This window comes from Lepisosteus oculatus, chromosome 4 (assembly GCF_040954835.1).
Source record: "Lepisosteus oculatus isolate fLepOcu1 chromosome 4, fLepOcu1.hap2, whole genome shotgun sequence".
In the NCBI taxonomy this organism is placed as follows: Eukaryota; Metazoa; Chordata; class Actinopteri; order Semionotiformes; family Lepisosteidae; genus Lepisosteus; species Lepisosteus oculatus.
In genome coordinates this window covers 17,064,831-17,079,891 of record NC_090699.1, presented here as the reverse complement: position 1 = coordinate 17,079,891, position 15,061 = coordinate 17,064,831, and the positions used below count along the sequence as shown (strand labels likewise).

Here is a 15,061-nt window from a genome sequence, read left to right as displayed (position 1 = left end):
TTAAGCTATTTTAGGGGCAAAGCAAGATGCCTTCATCTCCTAAATGGAAATCAGTTGACTGATCAGATGACTACATGAACGTGAATCTACTTTGTTTATTTTTCATTTGAACAACATGAGTTTACTATAATTCAGACAGTCACTGCAGAAAATAATGGCATTTGATCTCTTGCAGGGCAATACTATTGGATAAACTACCAACTTCAGCCAATGTGATAGAGATCCTTGATTACAGGAAATAAGACCTGTCAAATCAAGGCTTCAGCCAACCTCCAACAGCACAGCGCCCCTGAAAAACCTCACTCAGGGAAGAGGAAGACAGAGCAGTTCCTGCAGCCTGAGACACATGAGGCTGTTTTACTGAAGTGAAAATATTTAACCACACGGACATTATTTCCAAATCAGGCTCAGGCAATCAACATATTTTAAGTGAAAAACCAACACCAATACTTCAATAATCATGTATGTTATTTAAATTCAAACTGTTTACCTTACTTGTTTACTTGTACATTGTCTGCTGTTTGTTTGTATATTGTCTTGATGCACTGTCTGCACTTTTTTTAACAATCGAGAGACTTTCTGCAAGTAAGAATTCCGTTGTAAAAGTACATGTACCGGTTACATATGGCAATAAAGTTCAAGTTCAAGTTCAAGTTATATAACTGCTCTAAATAAGGACAAAAGCAGCGCTTTGTATGACAGATTTTGTCTTCAGCACAAGACAAAAGCCCTATCCTACACCTCTGGGCAGTGCGGCAGCGATTGCAATGACAAAACCCCTATTATAAAAAGTTTAACCTTTGAAAGACATTGTAACTAGTTCACTTAGTACCACACAACCAGATGCATCGAGACTTCATCTTAAAATGTATCTCGTGCTGTTTTGCGACATACTGTACTTTTCAATGATTTCTTAAAACTAAGCACACATTTGAATTCATTCCAATATCAGAGAGCTTGACCTAGGTCTGGCCAGAAGATATTGTGCAATTAGACTTCATGGAGAAAAAGATGCTCTGAAAGATTTTGTAGGCTGTACAAGAGAACAGAGGTGATGGGCACCTGCAGAAGGTCGTGTTTCAGCAGGATCTCTCCCTCGGTGGATGAGCACAGCTTTCCGATTACCGTGCTCATATACTCCTCTGGGTTTATAGCTGACAGCTGTTCCATAATGCACAGCGCAGAGCTCCGGAACTGCTGATCATCAAGAAATATCTTAATATATGGAACCATCCCAGTGTCTCTTAAGAACACTAAAAGAAGTAAAATATGTACAACAAGAAAAATAAATATGATTATGCAAAATCTACTTTTATACTTTAAATTACATATTTGCTCTTAAATAGTACTGTCAAATATTGACATGCATAAAGTATATCATAAGTTTTATTTCTGCAAGTAAATCATACATTGAAATACTACAATAATAATAATAATAATAATAATAATAATAATAATAATAATAATAATAATACTACAATGATCAATTTTTTTGTCTACAGTCTATTAAAGGAATCCAATTTTCCTAGGACTTTATTGCAGAAATGAAATTGTGAACACATACTAGTTGGTGTGATAAATACACGTACATCACATAGTATAAGATAATGCTATCATCCTTACCAGTGTTTTTCACAGATTGTAATGTCAGTGCAGCTACTACTTTCAGCATATTAGAGGTTAGGTTCTTCTGAATGTCCTCTTCATGCAAGAGTTCCTTGGTGCCTTTGGTAAAAAAACAGCTCAGTTTTAATACTTTTGCCAAGAATGTGCTGAAACATTGGTCTGTGCAGAAGAAAAGCTAATACAAATAAACTGCAGAACGGAGCTATTAATTAACTACAAATCAGTAACTGTTTATGGAAGAACAAAGAAACCAGTGAGACACAATTCAATCCTGTCTGTCGTACCTGCTTTTCTCAGAATCTTAGCTTGTTTCCGCAGTTCACCCAGGAGAAATTCCAGCAGCCCTGAGTCACTGAAGATGTCACTGAACAGCCCATTGTACATCACCAACTTGTAAAAGCACTCCAGCATGGCTGTATTAAACCCAGGAGAGAGGTTTTGTCGAAAGATACAGTTGATTTTATTCAGTGTCTCATGAGGAATGTAGGACAAGTGAAAAACTACAAGTTCCACTAGCTCAAAAAACAGGGGGTGAACCTGCTGAGGTTTCAAACAAATGCATTCAGCAAGCTGTGAGAGAGATTGCAGAGTCCACTCCAGAAGAAAGAAATTTGCCTTCTCCCAAGTCCAGATCTTTTTAATGGTATGCAGAATTTGGGTGCAGATGTATGGGTTTTCGGATTGGAGAAAAGCCGACTGCAGAACCCTGAAAGCTGGGAGATTTTTCACAGAGGAAGAGGAACCTTGAAAACATGAAAGAACAAATTCAGCTTTGCAGCCAAAATAATTTATTTTAATACTTAATACTTAACTTAAATATTTACAGCACTCTGTGTGGACACATCATTTACAGATTGGTAGCCTAAGGCCACAATGTAAAGGCAAGAGTAGACAGGTTTATTAATAACACGTGCTGCAGCTTCAGTAAGTGCTTTAGCAGAATAAACTACAGTATGTAGACACCAGCATGACAAGTAAAGTATATCCTTGGATTAAACAGACAAAATCTGCTAAAGGGAATTTTGTCTGTAAAATAGAAATACTTGTCTTTTTGTGTGTAATAACTGGGGAAGTGCACAAATAATTAAACAAGGTAAACATAAATACTACATAGGTATAAAATGTAGGAATATCACTGATGTCATATAAGGGTAGGTAGGTCAATGGCTTATGTTGGGTGTTGTTTGTGTTTCCTATGCTTTAGTGAAGTTTATACAGTATATTTACAACACATAAAGTAAAGAGATGGTTTACTTAAAATATAAAAGACACAGGAACAATGTTCATTAAAATTGATTGCAACTGTTAAAAAATAAGTCAAAAGATTCAGAAAGTACAAATAGCATATATCTGTCATGTAATAGTGTGTTTTTGGCTGAAAAAAAAAACCACCATTTGTGATGTAATGGACACGCACCAATAAAAGACACCTCTTCCCCTCTATTAAACCATTAAACGATTGGGTTGACGATTCCTAGCATATGGGTTCCATGAAATAGTGAATAGATACTGGTATCAGGATTGCCTTTACCAGGGGGAAACCAAACTCATCAGGGCAGCACAAGCAGTAGAGTGTGCAGTGTAATTGTACAAAGGGTAATACACTCAAAACATATCATATAGCAAAGTGACAGGAAGAGGTCAGTGGAGAGCCAAGAAAGTAGGACAAATTAGCCGATCGAAATACACAGGCCTCACATTGCCAGGCTTTGGCAAGACGGTAAGTACTTCAGCTCTAAAAGCTGCACCTACAGTATTATCGCTGCACGAGCTGGAAGAATCACATTACAGAATGAAAAGTCATCGCATCATATTCTCACAATCAATGTGCCTGCCTGCACAGGCAATTTACTGTAGCAATATAACAGTTGAGACTGAGATTTTGTTGCAACAAAGGAAATATATGCATACAGGGCAAGCAGCATGATTTAATTTCAGTGCTGATTAAAATCAAATTATAGCAAAATGAAATAAACACCTCGTGCTTCACCTTCTCTTGTCATAGGCACCTATAAATGATAAATGGCTATTTTGTGAAGAGCCATAATAAGCAAGTATAGTACTTCTTAATCTTATTAGACTAGGAAATGATACTTCATCACCCTGGGCCCCACTGCCTTTTGGGAGGCATGCCATTCTTTTGGAGCAGGAAGCTGTGCCGTTTGCTTGCTTACCGGTGCTGAGAGGCGGATCAAATGAGAATCCCGGAGGCTGAGGATTGCTCACACAAACAGCGACTTTTAATTCAGCTTTGCCACAGACGGTAAGTGAGGCTATGAAGTCCATCAGGTCCTCAATAGGTTTTCCATTCTTGTCGTTCAATCCCTCATCACAACTGCAACCATGCAAAGACATCGGTACGTCAACATTGTTGTGTGGCGCAACATGGAATATCACCTGCTTAAATCTGAATTTATTTAAAGTTTATCTTGGAAGGGAGATTTTCTCTCTACGCTATTGTACTTTACACCGTAGAAATAAAAAACAAATCTAGGAGGCCTATTCTTCACAGGACAGGCCTTTTAATTTGACAGTGAGCACTGTGACTGATACGAAGCCAAAGCGTTGTCAAGCTTATAGTCCTGGTTTTAAGGGGAACCAGTGATTCAGGACATCAGTGATATCTAAAACCTCATACTGTAGCATGCCGTTACCCACTGTGAGCCCTGCGAGACTGTGTGAGATCAACGCTCTTCACAGACATCAGGAGAGAGTTCAATCTCTCCCCACAGCTGAGTGCCACCACTGGCAGCCTATTTCAGATCATGTGCTGTCCACAGATAGTGCCCGAAGACTGCCAGCACCGCTCATCATTAACAGGGTAAAGCTAAAGTACACGGCTCTACCGCTCAAGCCATACTGCTGATGCTTGCTCCAGTAACCTGACTGCGTAGATACAAGCACAGGCACTTCTTCTGGTTGGTACTTCACAAGTTCATATTTACATTGCAGCTTCTTGCCTGTTCTGCACAGATCTTCTTGGGAATGTTGCAAGGTCACAGGCAGTTCTGCATCGCACGAACATGACAGCACTTTGTTGAGAGTATTTCGAGACCACCCTGCCTCCATCACAACTAATGTGCTGCATTTAGCAGAAAATATGATTTCCTTTCTAACAGTCTCATTCTTTATTTTCCACGAGATTGTAACTCTTGCAGCCGGTATTGCCCTTTACTGTCTTAGAACCGATTGCACTTTTCCAGTCTCCCAAGAGCCGCTCCAGTTTGCAAACTAACAGGTTAGAGGATGATGCCATCTCGCTGGCCCTGCACTTGAACTTGAACACCTTGACAGATGGGACACCTGTGTCAGGATGCTCTTTTCTGATTACAGCTCAGCCTTCAGTACAATTGTTTCCTCTGAGCTGGTCTTGAAACTCAAAGCCTGTGTCATAATACAGGATGATAACCACCCCATGATCAAACTGTTCTCACCTCTAAGGTTTGGCAGTGGTACTGCAGCACCAAAACACAGACCTCCAGGTCCAGGAACAGTTTTTATCCCTAAACGGTATGTATCTAAAACAGCATATACAGTAGCTAACTGCAAACTGACTGACTACTAGCCACCACCAGTGACTGTTGAATTCTGCATGTATGCACTGCATAATGCACAGTTTTTGTTTACTACTGTATATTGTAAAATTCTGTATCTTGTTTTGCATTGTGTACTGGAAGGAACTGTCTTTGCACTGTTCTGTTACCGCTTTTATTGTTTACTGTCTTCACCTGTCCGTACACTGAGAGAACAAGCGCAATTAAGAATTCCAATGTACTTGTTACAAATGGCAAATAAACTTTAAACTTGAGCTTTGAGCTTTCTCGATTCGCAGATATTGCACTGACATCCAGAGATATCACAGGAATTATAGATTTGCACTCCATACAGGACCCTAAACATTTCCTGAAATGTTTCGAACTCAATACGTCTGGGGACATGAATGAGTATGAACAGTACTTGCCGGGACAGTATTGTCTCCAGAATCCTGTAGCCCTCGTTATTCTCAAAGTCCTCCAGGAGTGCTGGGCTGAGAGGGTAAGAGTCCCTGATGAAGCTGAACACACCGACAGCCACCTCTGCCAGGACAGGAGCTGGCACCTGGTCCAACATCTTCTGCAGGTTCTGAATGCAGATCTTCACACAGTCCTTTGCTAAAGGAGAGTCCATGAGGGAATCGAAGAGCAAGAGCAAGTCAAAAACTGTCTGGAAGTGTTATTCATTTTTAAGGCTATTTATTTTTACTAATGCCATCACCAGACATACTGTAACAATGCAAATAGAGGCCAGCCCTTTTCCCCCTTTTTTACTACGATATGCAAGATGACAAGGATGTTGCATGGTACACTGTCTATGAGGTAACACCTCCCTGTCCTCATTGGGAAACCCAGACACTCAGTCCTGGCATATGCTAAATACCTGGCTGTTCAAAAGACTTTAAGGAAAGCAGTTGCTGTGACCACTGAATAATCAATGTCATGTGAATTACAATGAATCGATGGATAATTCACATAAAGAGAATGAAGTTTTGCACGAATGCTTGGAACACAAGCCTCCTGCGATAGCCCAGGGTTCCTCTGGTGTGTGGCCATGGACTATGCATTCTGAAGGGGATTAATCACTATTACTGGGCTGAGTGTGACACAAGCACTGTTGTCAGCACCAGTAATTGTGGTGGATGGGCAGCTTTATTGGGTTATTACTGATAAAAATGCATTCGAAAAAATATCTTGAATATAGACATAAAGAATGTCTGATAAATGTACTGTGTTTGCCTAGTAATGGAAAGAATCTACACAAATAAGAACAAAGCATTTGTGATATTGGACATATGAATTCATATTGAAATCAGCTCCATGATAAGGGCATCTCTGGCATCATCCACCCATCCTCTCTTCCATCCATTCATCTGTCAATCCACTCTTCCATCCCTCCATCCATTCCTGATCAGAAGGTAGGGATCACAACCAGGAGCCCTTTCACAGCACGGGGAGCAAGTAAGAACTACACCCTGGATCGGACACCAGTATTGACCTTTAATATTGAACAACTGCACAATCTATCTGAAATAACAGCACTCACTATCTGATTAAGTTGAATAATTTGTGTTTCTTAAAGTATACTTCTTGTATGCTCTCAAACACTCATACTTCCCGGAATATAGCGTCAGCGATCCGGGCGCCGATACTGTACATGTCTGCAGTAGGGGTAAGCGGAAAGCTGTGTTCACCTCTCAGAGCTGCGGCCGTGTTCGGAGAGCCAGCCCCCGACAGGACTCTCAGCACCAGAGACGCCTGGCGTCTCCAGGAAGGGCTGCACTGGTCCCACAGGGACGTCAGGGCTATAATTAGGCAGTGCAGCTCACAGCTCTCCACCACTTCCTCCACACATGGCTTGTGCCCACACAGTGACGAGGTTATCTGAAAGATCAGACAGCGAGGACGTCTTCCACCACTCCTAAAACTACATACAGTTATTGACCTGCGTTTTTTTTTCCTCGGAGTGAATCTTTACCAAAAGAGGAAAAAAATGAAGATTGTAGTATACAGTAATTAGTATACATTAGTATACTTACTGATCTCCCATTCATTTTGATCTAAAACATATCATTGTGTTCATGGACCTCTGACATCTAATTGAAAACAGCAGGGAAACTACAACTTTATTACATACCACTGTCTGTTGTAGTACTGTTGGTGCCTGTCCAGCCTAATTAACTATAATTAGTACAAAACAAAGCTTACTAGCTCTTCCAGGATATGTCATGGATTATTCACTGTGCAGAGGCCACTGAATGCCCTGCAAACCACTCACACTAGTCACTGAGGTTTTAATGCATTCATATCTAATTAATTTAATTCAAATTGATTAATTGAAATGAAACAAATGCCCTGATTACCTGAATGAACACTTCCTGGAAAGAAGAGTGGGCCACTTCTTCGCCAGGCAAGGACACAAACAGATACAAGCATTTGATAAGAGCAGATGGTAGCCCGCTGTGGATGATGGCTGCAAGGGACTCCTACAAAACAATTCACACAGGCAAGAGACTGTCATGTTGAATAGAGTACAAGTGCTTTTTGTTGGAAACCTGCTAATAGCAGGGAACATTATAGGAGAATTTGCTAATAAATAGAGTATTTGTGCATACTCTGACCCCTAAACACACTGCAATACCTATCAAAGCAAAACAGCAGTCCTGACAACTTCCTACAGGTAATAAATTAGAGAGTGTTACCACCTTGGAGCGTAATTTTGTCAGATCTTAGCAGCTTAGCAACACTGATCAGTCCTGACACCGCTCTGAGGGACCTAGGTTGCTGCTGTAAGGGGTGGTGGTGGACCAGCATGTCCCTGCAGACCAGTATTTACAAACCACTGTCCCAGTATGGTGACAGGAGGCACTGTGCTTTAGACGGGAGCTTCCTTCAGCTCAGATGTTAAACCAAGATCCACACTACTCTGCCAGTAAAGATGCCATGAATGTTTTTGGAGTCCTGATTGAAAATTCCTCTGTGGTCCTACTCAAACTGGCCTCCCTACATTTCCCTCTTCATTCAAGCGATTTCTCACTTGTCCATAAGATATCTGATCTGCACAAAATAGGTCTCCTCCTATACAGCATGTAAAGCACTCTGGGATCCTTAAAGATGAAAAACAATAAAAATACACATTATTGAATTAATTATTGATATGTTTCATGGATTTGTAATTAATAACAAGAACACGTCAGTCCAGGGTTGTATATTTAACTCATTAGTTAAATTCGTTATTTCACGAAGTCACTAAGGTTTTATCCACACCTTCAACATGGCCCTACCCATCAGCGAGAACTTTGATTGAATAAATTAATTTTACCAAGACGAACGTATACTGTGGTTAACTCACTGAATCCACACTGCACAAGAAACTGATGGACTTCAGCAAGAGCCATCCTCTGTTGCTTCTCACTTCTTCTTTCCACTGAAAGAATTGTTCCACCGCAAGGCGCGCTTCCTCTGTTTAAAACACACCAACCAGCAGCAGCGTCACAAATACAGCTAAGTGCAGCGAGCTCAGACGTTAATATCAACAGGAATGTATTTTTGGTGAGCAAGGCAGGGATCCACCCTTGACCGGACGCTAGCTGATGACAGGGCACACACACAGCACACAGGAACAGCAACCTAGCCAGCATGTCTGGATGCTGTAGAAGAATCACGCATTGAGAGTAAATTCAGGGAAACTCAGTGAGAACATGCGAACGATGCACAGCAGGCACCCCAGGTCCAGATCTCCACAAGGAAAGTGGTTTATCAAAGTGAAGCCATCAGGTCTCATACAGCCAAAGAACAGGATGTATAAATTCAACTGTCCACTTCTTTGCCAAGGGTTTTTCTGCCTGACAATTTATACCTGTTGTTTCAAAAAGCTTACAGTTGCATGATGGTGTGGGAATTAGACCTTAAAGGAAAATGAGAAAAAACACATATAGGAAAAATGTATGCAAAACCTTTTACATTTCATATTGCAAAACAGCATAACCATAGTTTATCCTGATGGAACTGTGGAAAAGCAGACACAATTTCATTACTCAAAACAGAACTCCACTAGTTCCCTACAGAGGAAAGTACCTCAACCCACAGGCACCCTAATATAGCAGCCGTAATGAGAAACCCAGCCACGTCGGTGCTGCTTAGATCTTGCTCAGCAGCTGATGTTAGCGGGGCACCACAGCCGAAAAGCGACAAGGTTGTCTTCTCAACAACACCTGACTCTTCACGACACTTTACAGAAAACATTTCAGGTAATGATAGAGGCCTCTGGCTGACAGAGATGATAGCAAATAATGAGAAACAAAGCTTCTGCAAGAGGCAGCAGAAAAGTGTTACAGGCTGAGGTACAGTAGGTGACAATGGAGGTGTCTAAGACTGTAGAAAAAGTGTGTAACACCTGGCAGTGTAAACATTTCCAGCTTCAAAGCAGGTGAGATGTTTGCTGAGATGTAGGGGGTCCAGATCCTGTGATCAAAGTAATCAGAAAGTTTACTTTGGTTTGCCGTACTTAATTAGTTCCTGGGTAAATGATGAAAGGATGACGAAGTGTCAATCGACAGTCCAGAAACACACCATAAAAAATCAGATGAAGACAGAGAGAAAGGAAAAGAAGAAAAAAAACAAGGAACCATAAGCGAGAGAGAAAACTGGAGGGAAACTCCAAGCATCTTTCAGACGAGAGAGTCCCTACTTCACGATCATCCAAAAGGACCTGATTGGACCTTAGTACTTGAACCTTGCTAAATCTTGCTAAGCTTGCTATTCTGGGCATTTAGGGAACTTAGATTTCCTGAGAGTAGAATACCTTGGTTAAAAATGGTCATTCCTGCTGCTATTTTTTAGATTAGGGAGATAAGCTCCCATTTGCTGTATTTTGTGGCATCTGGATTAGCAGAGGGAGAGATTTAACTACGGGCTGTATTACATTTAGTTTAAAAGGCAGCTTCTCTCTTATTTGGGCCTCTGTAGGCATTATTTAACAGTTGAATACTTGGTTTACTGAGGTTTTTCTGGGTGGTCTATGTTTCTGGTTTGTTTTTTATGTCTAGTGCTTGTATTTGTTATTGGTGGTAAATATTTGTTTTTACCAAGTGTGCCAGAATTACTATTTTCACCAAAGCTGTATTACATTGTATTTAATTTACTTATTGACTCGGCCACTTGGTCAATTTCCTGTTACTCACTATTTTCGTAACCCCCAATTTGTAACAATATTCTGGCATTTAAATGTTTTAATTGTTTAGTAACTCCTTGTGTCATATAGGGAGTCAGAATGATGTAGAAAAGGTTAGCTGTTAAATCAACATCACATTAGATTGCTTCTTGCAAGAAAAACAGAAGGTAGATAGAAATGTTGCACAATTCTGAAATAGAACGAGTGCAACATTAAGAGTGGTTTACACAGGTAGGCACAGGTCAAGCAAGAGAAGACAACTTAATTTTAAACTCAGAGTATTGTTCTGTTTTTAGAAACATCCGTCCAGTTTCTAACCATTTCAGCCAATTCAGGGTCACTGAAAAGCCAGAGCTTTCCTGTTACAATAACAGTACAATAACAATGTACCTCAACAGGTATTGTACAGTGTACCTCAAGGCGGGGTATACAGTCAATCACAGTCAATCACAGGGTACACACACAAACACAATCCCGCCAGAGTCAATTTTCCCAGGAGTCAATGAACCTGCCAGTATGTCTTTGGACAGTTTGACTAAACCAGACTAACCAGAGGGAACCCCATGTGAACACTGGCAGAAGTTAGCAATACAATACATACCTGCAGGTCGGTTTGAAACCTTCTCCTGTATATCTGTTACCAACATCTGGGCAACTTCACCAGCAAAGGTCTGTAAGTTCTTTACGTGGTCTTGTAAACAAGAGCTTTCAGCAACCTGCAAGAAAAGAAAGTGAATGTAGTGAAACTGAGCATCTGGAGTCACAGGCATTTGACAACAGGTATAAAAGAGGAAATTCTCTTAATGTCTCTACAGTGGCCATATACTGTTGATTGCATGGGAAGTTATGTCAAATATTTTTTATCAAATGTTTTTTGTCAACTGTTGACCTATTGGTCGTGATTTCTTATCTTTTTAGTTCCTCACTGTTTTATTATGTTTGTCCTCTATTACTATTATTATTATTAAACCTTTTGTGATTATAAATAAGTCTGCTAGCACATCAGAACACACAGAAATCTTGAATTTTCCCCTTCTGACCCAAATCTTTAAAGCAAATAGCGATTTTCAATAAGACACAGTGAAGTGAGATCATACTTTTTGTGTACTATTATTAAATTTTCGACCCCAATTAAAATAATAATAGATGATTAAAGGAACAGGAACAGAGCTTTTCTCTGATATCTAACACAAATATTCATTCTGCACCCAAAGCAGGTGCATTTTAACATCAGTCCTTTGTGTTCTATGAACGTTTTACAGAGGATATCTGTTGCCACTAGCCCAATAATAAATAATATCACTTTCAGTATATCGCTTGCCATCTTACTTTTTATTATCACTTACTGGATACTATGTACTTTTTACACATTGGTGTTCTGTGTAGTACCTCAATAAAAAGTGGCAGTAGGTCAAGTATCTTTGTCTCCCGTTCCTCCTTTGGAAGCTGACTGTTTCTTTCCAAGTGCAACAGCTCGTCGCTCAGTCTTGGCTGTGCCATAGCGGAGTCCTGCTCCTGTGCCTCCTGGACACCCTGGTGCTGTTGGGAATCTCCAGGCCTTTTGGGAATCTCCACCTCGGAATCTTCTCCCCGTTCTGAGCTCACTGGCTGCATGACTCGCGCAGGGCTTTCTCTTGACAACACAGAAGTGGAATGTTAGTGGCCTCTCTGTAAGGCAGGTTACCACCCAATCAAGGACACATGACGCCTTTGCATCTAACAACACAGGCCTTTGCTTCAGCAAAATACCTGCCTTATAAAATAGTATAAGCAGAAATGCCTAGATTTTTTTTTGCACCTCCAACTTTTACGCTAAAATCACCACTGAATACAGTGGCTGCATACTGTGGGTTTAAGTAACAAAAAAAAAAATCAAAGGTTTTGTCATAAGAAAACCGTCTTCACTTCTCTAACTTCTTCCACCCCTGTATTCATCTACTGCACACTTCAGTATAAGAACACAGGAACGGTAACAAACATGAGGGGCGCATCTTGCCCGGCTGGCTAACTGGGTTTTACTGGCTAATTGATTCCAGGATCTTATCCTTCCTTCTTCTTCACATGGTACAGTATCTCCTAGGTGGTTTCGGCTTTGACAACATGGCTCAGGCGATTGTTCCAGAGACTTCTACAACCCTACAACACACAAACAGTTCTCAAAACCGTTTTTCTCTTTCTTCTTGCTGTTTACTATAGCAGCCTTCTGAGACTGACAGAGATTAGAGTCAGCTCTTAGTATCACACCTCAAGCAGATATTTGGCTGTCTAATTGTTTCCTGTGCTAAAGGGGTAGGAGGATAATTCTTTTTCTTTGAGGTCACCCAACCACACACACACACTACTGTCGGGGAGACATTTCAACACACTGTAACTATGAAATGTAATTCATCTTCTTAATGACTGTGGAAACATGTTCATTGGCAACAAACTACTACAGCTCGGCTGCATTGTGTAATGCAGTAATCTTACTATAGGACTACACTGCATTATATATCGACATAGCAAAGGTTACAAATGAGAGAGCATTGGGAAAGTGAAAACAGGCCACTCATTACATTTCTGTAACTTCCACTATTTGCCTATCATATATTACTCATTTACATTGCAGCCCGAAGTCACCTTGGATAGAAGATTGAGCCAAATGAATGATGATAACAACATTTGGTTTATTTTAAGAAAACTTTTCCCCCATACTGCTTGGGCAATGCAAAAATAAACTTTAATTTTTATGAACGGATTTTTAGTTTACCAGATTGCTGGTAATATCTTTTTGCTTTGCTCTCCAGGCTGTGTTGAGGCAGGACAAAGGAACCTGGCATCTGGAACTCTCTGGATCCTAATTTCCTAATTATTACTCACAAGCAGGAGGCATGACATGTACAGTCACAGCCACCGAAAGCAGAAGACAATGTGAGAAATGCAGAAGCCACACAGGAGCCATCGCTGTCCACAACTGAGCCCAGGACACAAGAGCTGACAGACAGCCGCCTGACAGTCCACACCACCCCCCTGCACAGAAAACAGAAATGAAAATCAGCCCACCTGTGTGCTTCATCTTGCTGCTGTCTTGGGCTTGCTGCGAGCTGGCCAAGTCTTGCAGAGGACTGTCCTGTTGTTCTAACACCTCAAAACCTGTTCACCAACACAAGTGCCGGCCGCGTCTTCATCCAGCAAATATTTGAAACGTGTGGGGGGTGTGAACTTTGTACAATGAATAACTCCTAACTCCGCCACGCTAAATCATGTGCTTCATTTCCTGGGAGGAAAAGCAGAAGTGAAGAGATCAGTTGTTACGCTCAAAGTGTTTTACACTCACTTTTAAAGCACACACATGCAGCTTGACATTAGACCCTGCCCCTCCAGTTTCTGTTAGAAGAGACTGTGAAACAGAACTGATAACCCCAGCTCTCCTATTACTTATTGCTTATCACTCTACAAATGCTATACAGCTACAGTCCGGCCACACAGCTCAGAAGTTGTGGTTGTCAGCTGTTCATGTGCTGGTACATCTATTTCAGTATGCAAAAGCTGCCTGTTTGATGAGTGCTCTAGATTAGTTCGGTGTGTTAGTTTTAGAGGTTTGCTGCAATGGCAGTGTTTGTGCTCTTCCCTGTGTTGATGTGGTTTTCTCCAGGTGCTGTGTTTGTCCTCCTGCAGTCCGAAGATATGTTGCTCAGGTTAACTGGCGTCTCTACATTGCTCCTCCTACGTTTGGGAGAAGGAATGTGTGTGAGTGTGTGTGAGAGAAAATGTGTGTGTTTTAGAAAGGAATGTGTGGATGTATGTGTGAGGGAGAATGTGCGAGTGTGTGTGAGAGCAGGAATGTGTGTGTGTGTCAGAGAGATTGTGTGTGAGGGAGAATGTGCAAGTGTGTGTGAGCAGGAATGTGTGTGTGTCAGAGAGATTGTGTGAGTGTGTGAGAGAGAGACTGTGCGTGTTAGAGAGAATGTGTGTATGAGTGAATGAGAGAGATTGTGAGAGTGTGTTAGAGAGAGATTGTGTGTGTGTAAGTGTGTGAGAGAGATTCTGTGTGAGAGAGAATGTATGAGCGTGTGTGAGCAGGAATGTGTGTGTGAGTGTGTGAGGGAGAGATTGTGTGAGCGTGTGTGAGCAGGAAGGGGTGTATGAGAGAGAGATTGTGTGTGAGCGCTTGTGAGCAGGAATGTGTGTGTGAGTGTGTGCGAGTGCCCAGTGAGGGCCTGCTGTGCCACCCAGGGTGTACCCCACATTCCGCCCTGTCAGTTTGGGCACCAGTTCAGTGCCAGTCTCTGAGGATAAAGAGATCAGACACTTCTAAAAGCAGGAGTGTGCTAATACAAAGTGCACAGCAGTCAGTGTAAAAGACTTTCTTTGAACAGTTAATCTTTCCTAGGGCACTGCATGGCCACTTTTCCTAAAACATTTAAGCCGTTCAAAAAAGTGCTCACTGGTCAAGCACACTGTGGACGTGTCCAAGGTGGCATTTAACGAAAACACGATAACTTTGATTTAATCATTCCACGAAGTTGAGTGGTAAAGGCGAAACAAATTAATCGACAGCGACATCTAGCGGAATTGGCTTTGGGAACAGCCTGAATATACCTCGATCTGTGCATAATGACTCGTGCATTCACGAAGAGTAATTCTTGATTTAATAATCCCCCACTCGCGGCGCGTGTTGAAATGTGAACGCTGACGCTTTTAGTTCTGTTTAATTCTATATTAATTTGTGTATACCTTTGGCTTTTTT

The 15,061-nt window shown here is 41.2% G+C and overlaps 1 protein-coding gene across 4 annotated transcripts in view; it reads right to left on the bottom strand.

Annotated features, from left to right (window-relative positions):
- The window catches only part of wdfy4 (WDFY family member 4), a 67,844-nt gene that overhangs the window by 52,512 nt on the left and 271 nt on the right, over nt 1-15,061 (bottom strand). For 2 of the 4 annotated variants that reach the window (XM_069188851.1, XM_069188853.1), the window contains exons 2-12: nt 13,375-13,588; nt 11,722-11,963; nt 10,934-11,048; nt 8,512-8,621; nt 7,523-7,645; nt 6,854-7,043; nt 5,588-5,777; nt 3,801-3,961; nt 1,911-2,369; nt 1,624-1,725; nt 1,063-1,253 (exon numbers count right to left, since the gene is read on the bottom strand). In XM_069188851.1, the coding sequence (XP_069044952.1) occupies nt 1,063-1,253; nt 1,624-1,725; nt 1,911-2,369; nt 3,801-3,961; nt 5,588-5,777; nt 6,854-7,043; nt 7,523-7,645; nt 8,512-8,621; nt 10,934-11,048; nt 11,722-11,963; nt 13,375-13,387 (1,896 nt within the window). In that variant the 5' untranslated portion in view covers nt 13,388-13,588. Of the gene's footprint in view, nt 1-1,062; nt 1,254-1,623; nt 1,726-1,910; nt 2,370-3,800; nt 3,962-5,587; nt 5,778-6,853; nt 7,044-7,522; nt 7,646-8,511; nt 8,622-10,933; nt 11,049-11,721; nt 11,964-13,374; nt 14,328-15,061 lie in introns of those variants that run through there. The other 2 variants (XM_069188852.1, XM_069188854.1) reach the window with 2 other exon arrangements.